This window comes from Cataglyphis hispanica, chromosome 23 (genome assembly GCF_021464435.1).
Source record: "Cataglyphis hispanica isolate Lineage 1 chromosome 23, ULB_Chis1_1.0, whole genome shotgun sequence".
NCBI classification, from domain to species: domain Eukaryota; kingdom Metazoa; phylum Arthropoda; class Insecta; order Hymenoptera; family Formicidae; genus Cataglyphis; species Cataglyphis hispanica.
The window spans coordinates 2,712,992-2,730,074 of record NC_065976.1 but is presented as its reverse complement, the minus strand read 5'-3'; the positions used below and the strand labels follow the sequence as shown (position 1 = coordinate 2,730,074).

The 17,083-nt window shown below is 33.3% G+C and overlaps 1 protein-coding gene across 4 annotated transcripts in view; it reads left to right on the top strand.

Moving 5' to 3' along the window:
• LOC126857799 (protein madd-4) overlaps positions 1-17,083 on the top strand; it is a 205,070-nt gene that overhangs the window by 166,569 nt on the left and 21,418 nt on the right. For all 4 annotated transcript variants that reach the window (XM_050607519.1, XM_050607523.1, XM_050607520.1 and 1 more), the window contains exons 5-7: positions 5,204-5,539; positions 13,962-14,103; positions 14,509-14,641. In XM_050607519.1, coding sequence (XP_050463476.1) covers positions 5,204-5,539; positions 13,962-14,103; positions 14,509-14,641 — 611 coding nt within the window. The remainder of the gene's footprint in view (positions 1-5,203; positions 5,540-13,961; positions 14,104-14,508; positions 14,642-17,083) is intronic.

The window sequence follows — 17,083 nt, the reverse complement described above, 5'->3', positions numbered from 1 at the left end:
ACACACTGATCCATAAAAAAAATGCAGCATGTACATAAAATATATGATTGGACAAATGAATTTCAATTAGAATAAATGAGATTATAATAATAAATAAATTAGAATAATTTTCCACTAAGAATAAATGAGGTTTGAAATAATTTGTATAATATTGCTTGGTTGCATGTTTGATAACAAAAAAAATATTAACACAGTTTCTCTAAACTTTATATTCCAATCTCGTATTCCCTTCACTTTCGTAGATAATTTATTGCAAAAGAAGAATAAATATGAGAGAGAAATTATATATATATATATATATATATATATATATATATATATATATAAAATATATAAAAAAAATATTATTATATAAAATAAATTATATCTATATGAATATATAATTTATATATCTATCATAGATTTTATTAACGTCATAAAAATTGAAACGGAAAACAGACGATATATGAAGCAGCCGCGATTGATATCGTGGATAAATTTATTTTAAACAGCGACATACACACACACACACACACACACACATACATTTACGTTATAATCGTTAAAAATGTATTCACAGGTAATTACCTGTCACCTTAATGTTATTTTGCATTGAATATTGGAAAGGTATAAACTAAAGATATAAACACGCGCGCAAATAAACTAATAAACACGCGAATAAAAACTTCGAGTATCTTGTATATCTAAGCGTAATAAATTCCATTGAAAATAATCAACGGCTTGATAAAATATTTATGAATTGTTTTAATATTCCTTCGTTGCGGTTTTCGCGGACTATAATATCAACAAAAATACACGGACGATCGCATGCGACAAATAATGGTAGTACGTGCACCTGTTTGCGGTTTCACGCGAATTTTATATGCTGGATAGAAAAGCACAGAAACAAAACAGAAAAATCAAATAAAAATATAATTTAATAAATATTCATACACAAACACACTATATTTGAATTACTAAACACACTGACCACGTTGCGAACAGACGAAATACCGTGTTCGATTTATTGGCGCGTCAGTAAATGGATATTTCGTAAACACGAGAAATCGAATAATGAAATTCATATAATCACACGCAATTATACATTCCTAATTCCGACACTTATTCTTAGATACGTAGCTCTGTGTTATGCGTATGTGTTGCAAACAGCGCATGCAACAATACACAATACTTATATGTATTGCTTTTTATTGTTTAAGAAAATGTATGAATAAAGATCATATATTACAGTTTTAATAAAATGTCAAAATAATTACGAATCATGCAGATATGATGCCACTAAATGCGACAATTAAATCAAGAGTATTATATAGAACGGATTATAATAATTAATTTCCAAGATATTTCGCGATAGAAAATGTCTTTAAAAAAAAAAAAATTATTAATGAGTGAATAGCTTAGAACTAAAAGTCTCTGAGATGTCAGTAACTGTTTAATCATATTATATGTCACGTCACATTCAGGCATCAATATATCTGAATAAAATGAATGTTTCCGAACTTAATGTTAAGACGTTAGTCGCGCGCGTTAGTTCTCCTTCGCCGATGTCTATCCTTACATCGTCAGTATAAGGACAAAGTAAGTTGCCGCTGCGGTGTCGCACGAAAGGTATTATCCATTGTTCGTCGAGTGCATGGGGGAGGTTTGGTAATCGGCTAAAATGTCTGGCGAATGCCCCATGGGTATCCCTATCGGTGCAAGAGTGTTGGGGATGTAGGAACGCTTTTGCGTAATGAGTAGTTGAGATTCCTTGTTAAGGAACGCTCGAACTCTGCACTGCGGTTTCCGTGGTTTCAACAGATTTCGGCGCTTCGCCTAGTTTCTTCCTCCGGTTTCACTTTGTTGCCGATCCTACGAAGAATACAACCCGTACTGCGCCCGACATGCAACTCATGAAGCAACCCGTAAAGTGCGTCAATTTCAGTATGTTATTTTGACAAGCCAACCGCGTATAATTATCCGACGAACCCTTTCTCTTCGAGTTATTAGTATAATCATAATACATCTTGCATCCGCGTACTTTCTCGCATCCGAAGTAATGCTTTAATTGAAGAAGTACTAAAACCATAAAGAGAATATGAATATAGTATTACTACTGTACGTATATAGTATCACTATAATAAAAACAAATTTAGAACTAATTGTAGTAACCGAATTATAAAACTAATTGTTTAAATTCTTATATTCTCTATATTTTTCATATTCTCTTGTATTCTCTGTATATAAAATATTTTAAAATAATCTTTGGTAAATTTTTGATTATCAATAATTAAAATTAATTCATTAATTTATTAATAGAGATTTAAATGTATTATTATATGTTGTTTGTGCGGTATATTCATATTTACATTTCTCGTAAATAAATATATAATGCATATATAATAATATCTATGCTCTGTTTATCCTCTTCCGGTTATCTATTCTATACCGGGAAAGCTTTTGCAAATTAATTATTCGATAGAAAATTAAGAATTCACATTCTCCGTTTTACTTCCGCCCTATTTGATATTACCTGTCCAAAAAAATAAATAAATAATTAAATAAAATTTAAAAGATATAATACTCTTGGTTTTATTGCCGAAATCACTGGAATTTAACGCTACATGGTTTTCAATTAAATTTACGAGTAAATTTTGGCGTTACTATGGTGAAGGATTTTGCTCATTGATTTACTAATTGCCTATAAATTTCATGGCAAACGAAATGTCAACATTCGTAACGAGGAGTATTTAGTAATATCAAATGCAATATTTATAGACTTTTGCGTCAAATATCACTAACATGAAATTTTAATATAGGTATGATATGAAATATATTTGCAGTTTGTATAAATGTTCAAATATAAAATAATATTTTATTAAAAATGATTTCTGTATATAAACAATTTTTTTATAATAAAATTTATATAAGCATAACTTGTTATCGAATTAGTAGTAATAGTAACTTACAACATGCTGAGAACAATATCTTTATAAATTATTGTATAATATTGTTGCACAGCTGCAAACTATTTTATAGGTCATCTGTGTGGCCAAACTAATCTAGTAAGTTGCGAAATCGTCACGTTCGTGCGAATTACTAGTAATCAACACTGAAGGAAACAGTGGTAGACACAGAGTAATAGCAATAGCGTGTAGTAGCCTGAAACTATCAGTCTCTGTATCGCATAATTTTATTATTACAAGAATTTGAGATGCTGCGAATATCAAAGATATTCGCAATTTAAGATAATATAGACGAACTCAATTTATGCATAATTTTTTTACAAAACAATTAATACTGATCAAAATTTAAATTGGAAAAAGAAAATAGAGAGAGATGAAATTTAATATAGAAGAATTAAAAACAGTGAGTGCAATACACAAATTTATGTAAAACGATGTAGTCTTGTTTGTTACGAAAATAATGCTCGATGCTAAGTAGATATCTTACAATATATGTTGCACGCAAACTCAGCAGGTTGCCAGAATTATGCGTCAACCCAATTGAAACTGAATTCTACGGTCGGCCGATCCGGGCTAATTAATTACTACGCTGCCGGCAAATTCATTACAACAAACACTGTTTCTAACAATGGTAGCGGCGTATGTTTAGCTACATTATCCTCACCGTCCGCGTTGCTCAGTCGAAATTGCTGCAGTCGGTCATATATATTAAAAGCTACATGAAAATTTCTATTTACGCGATCAGCTGATTCGAGCTGATATTTCGCATCTGTAATTTTTACATCGAATTTGATAATTATCGCGAACAGAGCTTCGTTGCTGTGAATAATTATATCACGCACGACGTAGCAAAATGTGATTTGACATCGTTTATATCAAAGATTTGCCCTCTGCACATAACTGATCACAATTAATCCTCTAGTTCGAAGAGACTAATTTGTGTACGATTATTCTCTGATTATTCTCTGAATTCACGTTATCTAGGAATAACAAAAATATGTGACTATAATAATGCACAGTATTAGAAACTAAACAGTTATTATCTTTATAAAAATATTATAATTTATTATCAGGAAATCTATAATTTTCTAATCTTTTAATTTTAAGTTCTTTATTTTGAAGTTTCTTGATATATAGAGAGTTCAATGTAGTGCTAACAAAGCTATTTAATATATAATACATAACAGATAATTCGTCATATAAAATAGAAAATTGAAAAATTTTTAATGTAAAATACATTTACGTTATATCGTGTGTCAGCATTTTAATATAAAATTTTTTGCTTGATAGCAACAGATATATTATGTTACGGGCACATCGATAATAATGATAATGGTGATGAGAGAGAAAGAGAGAGAATATCGTTACAATTGTTTTACATATATAATAGTTTCGTATAGAAATATAATAAAATATAATTATCGCGTTGTAAAGTGATATTCCGCGTCGTTATATTAAAATGTTGTAGAATTAAATTTCAGAAATTTTGCTCTTTTATAATGGATAATAAAAAGAAAACACGACGAATAAGATGGGTAAGAGAGAAGAAGGGGATGGAAGAGATAATAATAAACGTTTCTCCATGGAGAAACTTACATTGTACGTTAACTTTGTGAAAAGTGAAGTAAACTCACGGAGGCGAAAATGTCGATAGAAATGCCCCGGAGATATCGTGGTCCAACTATAGAATCGTTAATTATAACGATAATTAGCGGGCACTTTTGCGATGGTAACTCTCGGGCGTCGATTCTTCACTTCGAATCCGCTATCTCAAGCCCAAGTTCGAGAAGTATAAATGGAATATGATTTTATCCTTATAATTAGCTGCCGCTGGAAATTGGGAAACTTTATTTTCCACGCAATATGATTTCGATATAATTTCCCATATATGTATATATGTATATATATATATATATATATATATATATATATATATATATAATGGGTTATTTTTTCATGTATTAAAATATCTTTATTTTACACAACTTAATATTAAAAATTACCAAAAAATGGACTGTGTTTCGAATTTGTGCTTATTGTTAAAAGAAATTGATCGTATAAATATCCATTTATTCTCTCGTGGCTAGAATAAAATTTGAGATTGTGTGAATAGTCCTAATGAGAGTGCATTAGGAGGGAGAAGAGGACATAAAACGACGATGGTTTCTCGTAGGCGCTTATACAGTAACATAACGACGTCGTAAAAGCGTTTAATGAGTTCGCCTGACAAGGGATTTGCCCGGTTTCTATGATTTCAGCCCTGCGAGAAGTCCTCGGGCGATTTTCGCGCCGCACAATGCGCCGCCTTCAACAATGTGCCATACAGCGGACAACTGCTCAAATGGTACCCCCATTACGATCCGGCTAGACCGTGCGCTTTGATCTGCCGCGGCGAGCAAACCTTCGAGGATGGCATTGGAAGACGGTCGGGGCAGGAAGTGCCATCGAACGAGAGGACGGCGGCGCACGATTCCACGGACAGTCTTCAATACGATAACGACGAGACGATAGTGGTGCAGTTGGCGGATAAGGTCGAGGACGGCACGAGATGTTATGCGGAGAGCACGGATGTGTGCATAGGCGGCGAATGTATGGTGAGTGGAATCTTCTTTTCTGCCAGCGTATTTTTTATTGAGAAATATAAGATCCTGGCACACTTCGCAGTTTGCGAATAAAATTTGCGAATGTCAAATGTTATTCGTTAATTTGCATTTCTCTTAAAATTGAATAAATTGAACTTGGGAATGATGGTGTAAATTTTTTAATTATCATTTTGGATTATGCGCGTTAATTATTTATGTTACGTAGAAATGATTGGTTTAGAAATATTGTTTATAACAATAGTAGATGTAGTATAAATATAACAATGCGCATACGACATCATTAATAATAAGAAAATATTGTACTAAGAAAATATAAAGCAGACTAAATGAACAATATATTAATTTCGGCTATTGTTTACGTCCTATAATTGGCTATTGTTATGATCTATTTACATCATGAAATTCTGTAACAAGTGTATAAACATCGATCTGCGCCGGAATTAAGTTTGAAATGAAAATTAATGAGCAATCTAATTTACACAAATAGGATAGAAACAATTGTGCATCTCCATCTAGAATGTTTTATCGTCAACTAAATTTTTTAACAAAATAAATTTTATGGGAATGGAAATCGATTATGCTTGTTAGACTTGTTATACTTGTTGATAAGCTTACACTTACCATACAATATGTAATTACAATATTCCCATTGGGTATTAGAACGTCAGTAGAATATATGACAAATTGCTTAAAGATTCAATAAATCTGTCAATTCAAAATTGTCTTCGTACATGAACGCGACTTTATTTTAATAGAATTAACAAGAAAAAGCAATTAAAAAAGTGGACGAAAATCAGAATAATCACAATTTTAAAGATCTTACGCTTCAGAATAGACAGGTAGAGATTGAGCTGAAAGCGTGACGTCATTATTCCGCGCTTATTGTAATCCGTCATTGATCCGATGCTTGAATTGAAAACCAACTATGCTCTTGACTCTTTATTCCACTTCTCTCGAATATCTATCACGAGGCGGTGCTCGTGCCGAGAAAGAATATATATCAGCTATTTCATATTTGACCTTAATTTGCATATAATACTAACCAAGTGTATAAATTAGTAGTATATAAATAAAATATAAGTAGGATATAAGTAGTGTATAAAATAGTGTATTATTCTAAAATATTATTACTAGATGATTAAAATAATTAGCGCGGATTAAATTGTCGCAGATTATAAAAATTAATATTATTCATCATTTTTATATCTGTTGAAATAATTAAATATGTGCTAATTCGCGGCTACAGCAGAGTTTAATAGCTATGTATATACACGTATGTGTATATCTTTTTAGCACACGATAATGCTATGTACTGAGCACGTAGAATGTGAATCGATACGTTAAATTACATCGGAAAAATTATCTTCCTCTGTTATTAACATATGTTCTCACGTTTTAATTATAACTGAAGTGGCAACATTATGATTCAAACGAATCGAACATTCCTCGCAAAAATTACATTGAAACGCCTTGCCTGAAAACGGTTATCTGATTTAATCCTCTCCTGATTTTGTGGTAAAGGGGATGATTATCGATTCTTAACCGCGGCATTATTGGAAATCATGGATCTGTCAGGCGCAGACGGCAATATGTTAGGCAGGAGGGGGCATTAAGCGATAGGTACAGTGCGTCGCTTGTCAGTCACTATAAATTGTCGGTCGATCAACATGTGAGAGCTTTTCATTAATTATGGAAATACAGCGATACTTGGACTCTATTAATTCAAGTAAAATTTAGATAATAATCAGACGTTATTAAGACAAATATAGTCTACGATGATTAATAGTCTTACGTTATTTTATATGTGACAATTTTTGCCTTAATCGTCGTTAGTAGAAATGCATATTCTCGCCAATGTCAGAAAAGTGTAATGTAAAAGCGAAGTAATTTTGTAGTAATAAAAGTTTTAAAAGGAAGTAAGCTAAATGAAAGCTTAAAAGAACTCGGCTAAAGGAAACATTATTTTTTCTCTGAAAGCTTTAATTTGATGCTCGAACGATTGTGCGATAGTAGCATTCCTTCATTCCGTTTCTCCGCGCGATTCTACATTTTTCCATGCACAAATATCAAACAATTTTGAAATCTAGGTCATTTTAGACATATGTGGAAATACTTTCGGAATGTAAAAAACTCCAAGTAATAATGTTTGAATAAAAACTGCATTTATTAATCCATTTAACTACTCGTTTGCATTATTAAATCGATGGATTCCAGCTTGCCTAATACCTTGGGAATTTACATATTAAATTTGCTATTAGCTTGACCAACGCGTTTTGAACATCGATATAATCCGATCTGTAATTTTGATCGAATAATTACTCAATTAATTAATCAAGAATCATGTGTGAATCGAACAATATAATCGAAACGTTACCTGAAACAATAAATGGGAGTGGACTTTATACGTATACATGAAAGCCATGTTTGAAATTAATTGTATTAACATAAATTCAAATTAAATGAAATTATCGATAATATTTAGCGTAAAAAATTAACCCCAAGTTAATCAGAGATCAAAAAGTTTGTAATTATGTGAAAGCGAAAATCGCTAATATTATATGCATTTTTATGTATGCGCATCTCAAGTATAGATATGCGTGATTGCTCTTCTTCATTCTTGTATTTTTTTTTTAATAATATCAAGAAGTAAAAATCTAAAAAAAAATTTAACAAATTATTAATTGAGTAGATAAGCAGCGTTCTTAAATACTTTACTTCTGGAGATGTTCTTAAGCGCTGGATTAAATTGAAGACGTTACTTAAGAATTTAACCGCAATTGCCGCGTCTCCTCGTCGAAACTTCCTGAAGATGTAACATTTGGAATTAGTGGAGAAACTCTAGGAGGAGATTTTCGCGTTAGACGTCGACGCATAAGCGCGTGTACCTATCAAATAGTGTCTTAAACGCGTTCGCAACTCGGTTCTCGATGTCGCTACGACGCGGGCGTGTTTCACATCTTGTTGTTAAAATGCAACCTAACGAAGCGTGCTCCTAACTCAGTCTTCTGCTAATATTTAACATGGGCGTGTCGAGAAGCCCGATCTCATCGTCCATTAACTTAATTTGATCTACGTCATATACATGTATATGCATATAACGTATGCATATATGCGTGCATGTATTTTCTCGAGAAGCATAATGAAGATTGTCCAGCGTGTTATTGTACAATAATGTTGCGCAGTCCGTTTTATCTAATAAGCTCAGAAGCATGCTTGCTTGATAACTTTTAATGATTTAATGATCTTAATGAGATACTTGTAAGTTTCATTAAAATCTCTCATTATTTTCTTGAAAATACTCGTAATTACTCGTTATTACTGTTATACTGTATAGTCGGATATATTTAAAATGTTTATATATATATCTCTCTGTTAAAAAAAAAAAAAAATATCTATTTAATTAATGATTTAATTATATCGTTGTTCATATTCATTATAATTACAATTTGTCAAATTTATATTTAGATTTTGATATCATCTCTCATTCGCTATTTTATTACGACTAGTGCCTTGTGATTTTATTATGAAAACTAAATTATTATAAATTGGAGTATTATAAAAAAATTAGACTCGAATTAAATTTTATCATATATTAATATTTTATTAGTATAATATAATTATTAATATATGTATTATAATTATTGAATGTCTCATTAATTTATTATTTATTATTGATAAAAAAAATTAGAGATATTTTAATTTTTTATGAATTAGAATAAGGAACAATTTTTTTAATTATTTAAACTACCGCATAAAAATAAGTCGCAAGTACATTTCATTTACTCTTCTCTAAATTTTTTATCTGCATACAAATTGGACGTTTTCTTGCCGCGAAAATATAATGCGCGTCCTCGACGTAGCATTAAAATCTTAATTCTTTGATCCTAAATTAAATGAGACTCGTGATACCGCGAAACAACCAAAAAGAAATCGGATTAACAATAACGCCGGAGAAGCGCGCTCGCGGTATGCCGTGGAATAATTAACGAATTCTCATAACGGCGACACTGGCGACGGTAGTCGCGGGGACAATATCTAATCAGCAGAGAAGTCTACGTAATTAAGCATTAAGCAAACTCCGGTAAACGCAAACTGGCTTTGCGTTATTAAAAGTGCCGAGTCCCGCTTTCGTTGTGGGCACGCCCGATGGTCGCGCCAAAGCTTTTTCATTACGTTGTGCACTCGTTAAAATTTATCTTCGGGGCGAGAAATTATTACGCCATTCGCACCGTTCCTAGTAGTGAAAATGGTGAATTTTGAGAAATTACATTATTACAAATTATTAGCCGCGTAATTTAATGTTCTATCAATGTTCTGGAAAATCCTTATACATTTCATTAACTTTCTTCGATGTTTCGCGAAAAATTCTTTTTAAATCTTCTTTTTAAAAATTAAGGTTTTCCACATATAATTGTAATTATTTATATATATATATATATAAATTTTAATTCTAGTCAAAGGATACGAAAGAAGATTCACGCCGCCTAAGAAGCGAATATTATCCGCCGCAAGTTTCATATTTTGTTACCAAAGTTATGCTAAGCTTCGCTATCTGCTTCTTTTTTCCACAAAAAAAAAATCTTCAGAAATGAATAGTAATTAGGTTCATTCTTATTAAACTTTACGAGAATGAAAGAACATTTTGAACACAAATATGGAAGAATACTTTAAACGAATACGGAAGTATCTTATCAAAGTTTGTATTCTAAATTTTGGTGAAACTGCTACTTTTTAACAAGATTTGACTAAGATTAATGCACAACGGAAGAAAAGAACAAGGGAGAAGCCATACAAGAGGCAAAAATTTTCTAGAAATATGTTCTTGCTTACTTCCTTTTGTTTTTGTTTTTTTTTCTAATTTTTGTCAAATTATTTTTTTCTCTTTTAAACTTCCATTTTCAATTTCTTATGTCTAAAATCGGAAGAAAATGCACATTGTCTAATAATTAAAGGGATATGGGAAATGATTATAAAAAGCATGGATTGAATCAGAGTCGTAGAATCCTGGATAGGTAACATAATAAATTTTATTGTGCCAGTGAAAACTGAAGACGAATAAAACGTTCGGGGTTAAGCACCCCTTTCTCCACTCTGTATAATTCTTATTCTCAAGAAAACTATGTTAAAAGATAGAAACGAGTGCAAGAGAAGGGAAAGTGGGGCTGGGAGATGGTATGAGATTCGTATAAAAGGCGAGATGTATCTTAATGGGGTAAGGAGAGGAGAGAGTGCAGGGAGCAAGAGAACTAAGAAAGGAACATGGAACATCGAATAGAATTTCGAGCGCGTGGGTGAATAATTGAATGCCAGTCAAATTTGCGCAACGAAATCGCTACGGTGTGGAAAATCGCGAGAGCATTAGCAATTATCGGCTTTTGCGTCTTTGCTAATCCCTCTGATATTTCAGTTTAAATAGAGAGTGTAATATTGACTCAGTAATTGATTTCGATCCGAAAGTATTGGGGATCTTATACGTATAAATATATTTTAATAGTCGTTTTTTTAAATGGTCTTAAAAGATTTTAAAGTATTCTGCTACAAAGATATGAAATGACTTACAATTAGAAATTAGAGAAGCTATTAGAGAGAAATTATACACGATAAGATGTATACAGATTGCAATATGCATTATAAGATATATTTCTTTAAATTCATGGTTCTTTTATTTAATGCAAGTATTGTATATATTATTATTATTAATTTTATACATAATATAATATTAAATAATAATATAATAATAATACATTTATACAGTATTAATAAGTTAGAAATATGTAATAATATTAATGATAGTATTTTTATAATTTTAACTTTTTATTTTTGTCACCGCATATTGCAACAATTATTTGTGCGGAACCAGGAATAGAAGAGGGTCATAAGATCGACGGAGTACCGTTAAGTCCCGCGATATTTCATTTCTCACGCCCAGCGGAATTCTCGTTCTCTTCCGACTTGTTTACCTAGAGAAATAACGGGTTGCTTCGATGACCCTATCTTTCAATTATCGAGTCCCATCATTGATTCCCACTTTCGCGGCAAAGTAAACCTAATCCGGCGCACCCGCATGCATGCCTTTTATATGTATAAAGAAGCATACAGGCGCGCAGACACACATGGCTGTTGAGATATTTCTGTTCTATTGTCACACAGTAGAGAGAGAGAGAGAGAGAGAAAGTGTGAAACAAATTTAGCCTCGCATGAAATTAAATTTCTTCATATCCCCAATGTAAATCGTTTGTTTTGACGAGAGTTGATCCCCTAGCTTTTCCGTATAGCTTCCTCATAATTATCTTTGACCTCACAAATCTCTCTTTTTTTTTCCACGCTCTTTCACTCGCTGTAGTGATAGAAAAGTGATAGAAAATAAATTACAATTGCAAACTAAATTATTTTTTCATAACATATTGAGTTTATCGAATTGATATTATTTTATTCTTATTAAATAATGAGGAGTGAATAAAAAATATGTATCACAGGATTTTGATTGATTAACTGATGAAGTTACTTATAACTTTCTTAAAGCATTTCTCCACAATTATGATATTATAGTTGAAGAGTAGATTTTACATCGAATGTGTGGGCATCGAAAATATTTCTTATCTTCGTGCTATTCGACGAGAATATATTTCGCAATCCGCTTTTTTGTCCATTCCCTGGCATCTCCATTCTCTCAGATATTTTTGTTCTCGCGTTAGTGTAGCTTCTCGATGCGTGAAGCTATTAGAGAGCCAGAGTTTCGAGAGAGCACGGAAATAAAGTACCTCTGCCTAAACTGGCTTCTGCATTGGTGCACGGAATAAAACTGCAGCCCGTAACTGCTGCAATTCGCCGAATGACGATCGCCGATGTTTAATGGAAGTATTTCAGAGAGAGTTTGAAACTTGAACGATAATCGAGCCCTATTTCGATTTTGCAGCCAAATCGAACGGTCAATTGGGCCGAAATGGAGACCGCTGCGCCCGCCGTACACGCGTCGCGTCGCCATCGCACTGAATTTAGTGCGCAATTTTCGTCCGATAATGTCTAGCTTTCATTCAACGACACCGTTATGTAAAATCGTATATAGAGGAAGATATCAAAGCATAACGGGTGGATGAATAATTCGTACGATTTAAAGACTAACGACTAAAAGAAATGAAAAGTGGCACGTCATTATTATTTAGCGAAATACAGGACAGAAATATATATTATGTTTGTATTATGATTATAATACAAAGGATAATGTAAAAATTAATAAATAATAAAATCATACAATTTAAAATTAATAGAGATAAATAGTAAAGGGCATAATACGATTATTTACAAATATTTATATATTAAAAAAGATAACGATTGCCATGAGTGAGAAAGAGAGTAACTAGTCAAGTATGTTGATACATATTGAATTTATTATTTCCTCGTTTTCTACTTTTCTGTCGTCACAGGAATGCACATTTCGAGACTTGCTGATTTAAAAAATTGAAGTGTGCGTAATAGGGGCGAACGATTTATTCGCGTCGCGAGTCACTTTACGAAATCTCGGATTATCTCGCCACCGCAGTTTATCGTACGGGAGATCCCTCGTTAGGCTCACGTCCTTCCCCTTTTTACTCTCGCTCGCTACTCGCTTCCTCCTGGCATCTCCGACGTGTCTCACTTCGCTCATTCGCTCGCACCTTCGCCTTCCAGTTTGCCTTCACTCTTCCCGCCCTGGATAAGGGATGAATAATGTACTCCCCGACCTCCGAGCAAACCTCCATGCAACCTGAATGACAAATCAGTTTGCCGTCCGAGCCAGGTCACGAATCGACGTCAGCCACGACTCTTCCACCTCTACTACCTCTTCTCTGCCGTCTCCTCAAAGGTCCTGAATTTTCGCGAGATGTTCCTCGTTCTCGCATGAATCCCGATGGCACGTCAGCGTTCGTCAGTCTTCTTAATATCCTTCGGAATACTGCCGCTATTGCGAAACTCTTGCAGTTCAACTACAGAACTCAGACTAGAAAAACTTCCTGACGTCACGTAAATAGTAAATCGTTATAAATTACGACGCGACTTTTGAATCAGCAATAAAATATAAAATTTTTGTATTCAGTACCGAACAGTAATTTAGGAATACTTGTAAAAAATAGAAAAAATTTTAACCAGACGGGAGAATTTATATCTTTTCTTAATCGCGAATCTTTATAAATTAAATATAATTTTTTAAATTAAAAATAAATATTAATTAATATTATATATAGTTAGAATTTTTAGGCAATTATTATTACTTTCCTATAGCAAAAAAATAAACTTGAAGCAACGGAGCAAAACTAATGGGCATGTAACAAATGTTTAAGAGAGAATTATCTTCGACAATGTTAGGGACAACAGCGGTTAAGATCCATTATGTGGAAGACGTGTTTCATTAATCGAGCGTGGATTTCTGTTGCAGAAGGTTGGCTGTGACCTTAGAGTTGGTAGTAACAAGAACACAGATGCGTGTGGCGTGTGCGGAGGGAATGGATCAAGCTGCCAATCGCGATACTCCTGGAGTTTAGAATCGATATCCGCCTGTTCCAAGTCCTGCGGTGGAGGTTGGTAATTACTGAATTAATTCAACTACATTTTCCTATGCAAATAAACATAACAACTAAAATATCGTGATATCACGATGAATATTTCATCGTAGCTTTAATGATTTATTTACATAAAATCCTCAAAGATTTAATCTTTGCCTTTTCAAATATTCATTTTTCTTTAAATTGCATTATATAAAAACAATATTATATTATATGTCTGCTCGAAAAAAATTACTTTTAATATTTTGGAAATTTTGTTTATTACATTTAGTAATTTAAATATACTCCGCGGCTATTTAAAAAATTGGCACGTTCTAAGAAGAGATGTCAAATGAAATCAGCGTCGCAGTATTATTCGCGCGATAGCGTTCGCCATCAATTTGGAGGGCTAATTTGCCGGTCACGTTTTTGTACTAATAGGTTTCAAGATGGCGATGACGGTGTGCAAATCAGTTGGCATCGATGAGAGTGTCGTGGAGGACAGCTATTGCGATTCAAACAGCCGGCCAGAGAAGACCCTGATGCCGTGCAACACGCACCCCTGCACGACGAAGTGAGTACTTTTGGACAGAGTAAACTACTTTTAGTAGAACTGCATGCACGTTCTACATCGAAGAACGTCCAACTATTCGCGTGTAGTAATCGAAAAGATATCATATACCTGGCTTTCGCTCGCGATGCGAACAAAGTATCTATGTCGCCTCATATAATATTACAATATCTTTCATCGTGTTTTGCGCTTTTAACGCAAATAAATCTTTATTCTCGTACAAGCGATATTTCGAGATCTTCGAGGAAGTGAGCGGAGGAGCGAGCGGGAAATTGGGAAACTGGTGCTCGGTACAAACGATCTTTGTTCCTACAACAATATTTCTCTTCCGTCTCGTGGAAGGGTTGCGAGGCAGCGATTTAAAGCCGGCTCTCGCGATGGGAATCGTCCAACAAACGACGAGATACTCCGCCGTTGACGGGACTCGGACAAAAACTCCCGCAAACTATTCTCTCTCTCTCTCTCCCTCTCTGTGGATACTCGGGCTCGCTGAAAGCGAGAACCGTGGAGCAATGCTGAAAGTTTACAGTCTAGTATATAGATTCTGTTCTTTGTGCTTGAATTTATGGTTCAATGTTCACGAGACGGTCGATGATCTTTGCCAACGCTTATTGTTACTATTCCGCGAACGATTAAGAAGTGCCACGACTTTGTTCGCGACAACGAAGAGAATATTACTATTATTTCTGAAAAAGACATTGGAATGCGAGTTTGTGTTTCGCGGAAAATTAATAAATAAAAATCTAGCACTAGGTATACAAGAAACACCAGTTGCGTTACAAAATTACGTTCGAAAGAAACGTATTAGTTTTTCATCGGGCGGATGTTCGTGTTGCAATATATCTCACTCCATCTATATCACGTCAACCGATCAATCGATTCAACAAAATTCAAGAACATTTCTATTGGGAACGCTTGTAGTATTGGTATCGCTAACAGTAATCGAATCGTATCATCTAACGATTACGATGAGAGACGGACTATGCGATCGACTTAACTTTTATGTCATCGGCGATATCGCGATTACAAGTTCTTGCGTTGATAAATTACCAGGGATATCAATCGATATCAATGAATCGCTCAACAGTTTAATTGGAATGACCGAGTTTAGTCGAATTCAATTCAGTCAGACCGATTAAGAAGCGGTTTACCTTTTCCCCAAAGAGAAACTAGACTCTCAAAAGTCATAACCGCATTTAAGTCCGAAAGTTATGATTTAATCATACATTACCACTTATTTTTAGTTATGCATGATTGACGCTTAAATAATCGTTACGTTCGATTCAGAATTCTAAAGGTATTTAAAAAATATTTTACAGAAATAATGAGAAAATTCATTTAATTAATGAAAAAAATATTGGTTTAATTAAAAACAGAATAAATGTCAGTTAATGTTGATTTTTTTCTGTTTTATAATAAATGATATTACGGTATTATATTAAGCAAAATACTGTTATACTTTATTTTTATCAAAATAACTAATAAAAGCTGTTAAAAATATTTTTTTATATTAAAATATGTAAAGATATTTAGATTTATTAGCAGAGCATTTTTTAATTTGATATGTCAGAAAATTAAAAAAATATAATCGGGACGAATCATGAATTTGTCACAAATATTAGTGCACCTGTTACGCTGTAAACGAGATTCATGTCATAAAGCCAAGAGCCATTAACGTGATCGATTGATAAAATCCGGTAGCGTGTCTAGCATGATTTTTTTCATAGAAGAAACATACGATACGAGGGAAAAAATTGCAACAATTAATCTCAAATTTCGACAACGTACATACTTTCCATATAAGCTCAGCTTTTACCGTATCCAATTTGTACAGATACACACGTCGCGGAAATTGAATCACATCAAAGATAATTTTGGAGATCACGTGGAAAAATGTCAGGACGTAAGAGCGGCAAGATCGACGATAATCGGTGATCGATATCCGGCGCGTAACGCCAGTCACGAGCCGGAGTTACCGTTTCACTTTGTCATTTAGTGCAATCGCTCGTACACGAAACATTTTTATGGCATCGTGTATGAAAAATGCCGAGTGACTTTGACAGTTTCATAAAAAAAGCCTGTTAGCTCGATGGGAAGCATTCTCGGCACTCTCTATCCATGTTACTGTAAAAATCAGCAAAAATCAGTATCTTCTCTCTCGTGGCTTTACTTATTCGATACATCGAAACTCGGGGCCATCAAAGATACTAGTCGAGAGTTTAATGAACAAGTGCTTCAACCTTACAATTTAAACATAGTTGTCAAGATTGAAAGCAAAACTACAATTTGTTGTTAATCCTCGGTTTATCGACGATATGTAAATGACAAGAAATTTTACAACACTTTTCAGTGAGAAAATATTTCAAATAAGGAAAAAATACAAATATTAAGAGATTTATTTACAGGAGAAATTGGGTTTAAATTTTGGGAATAATTGGCTTCACA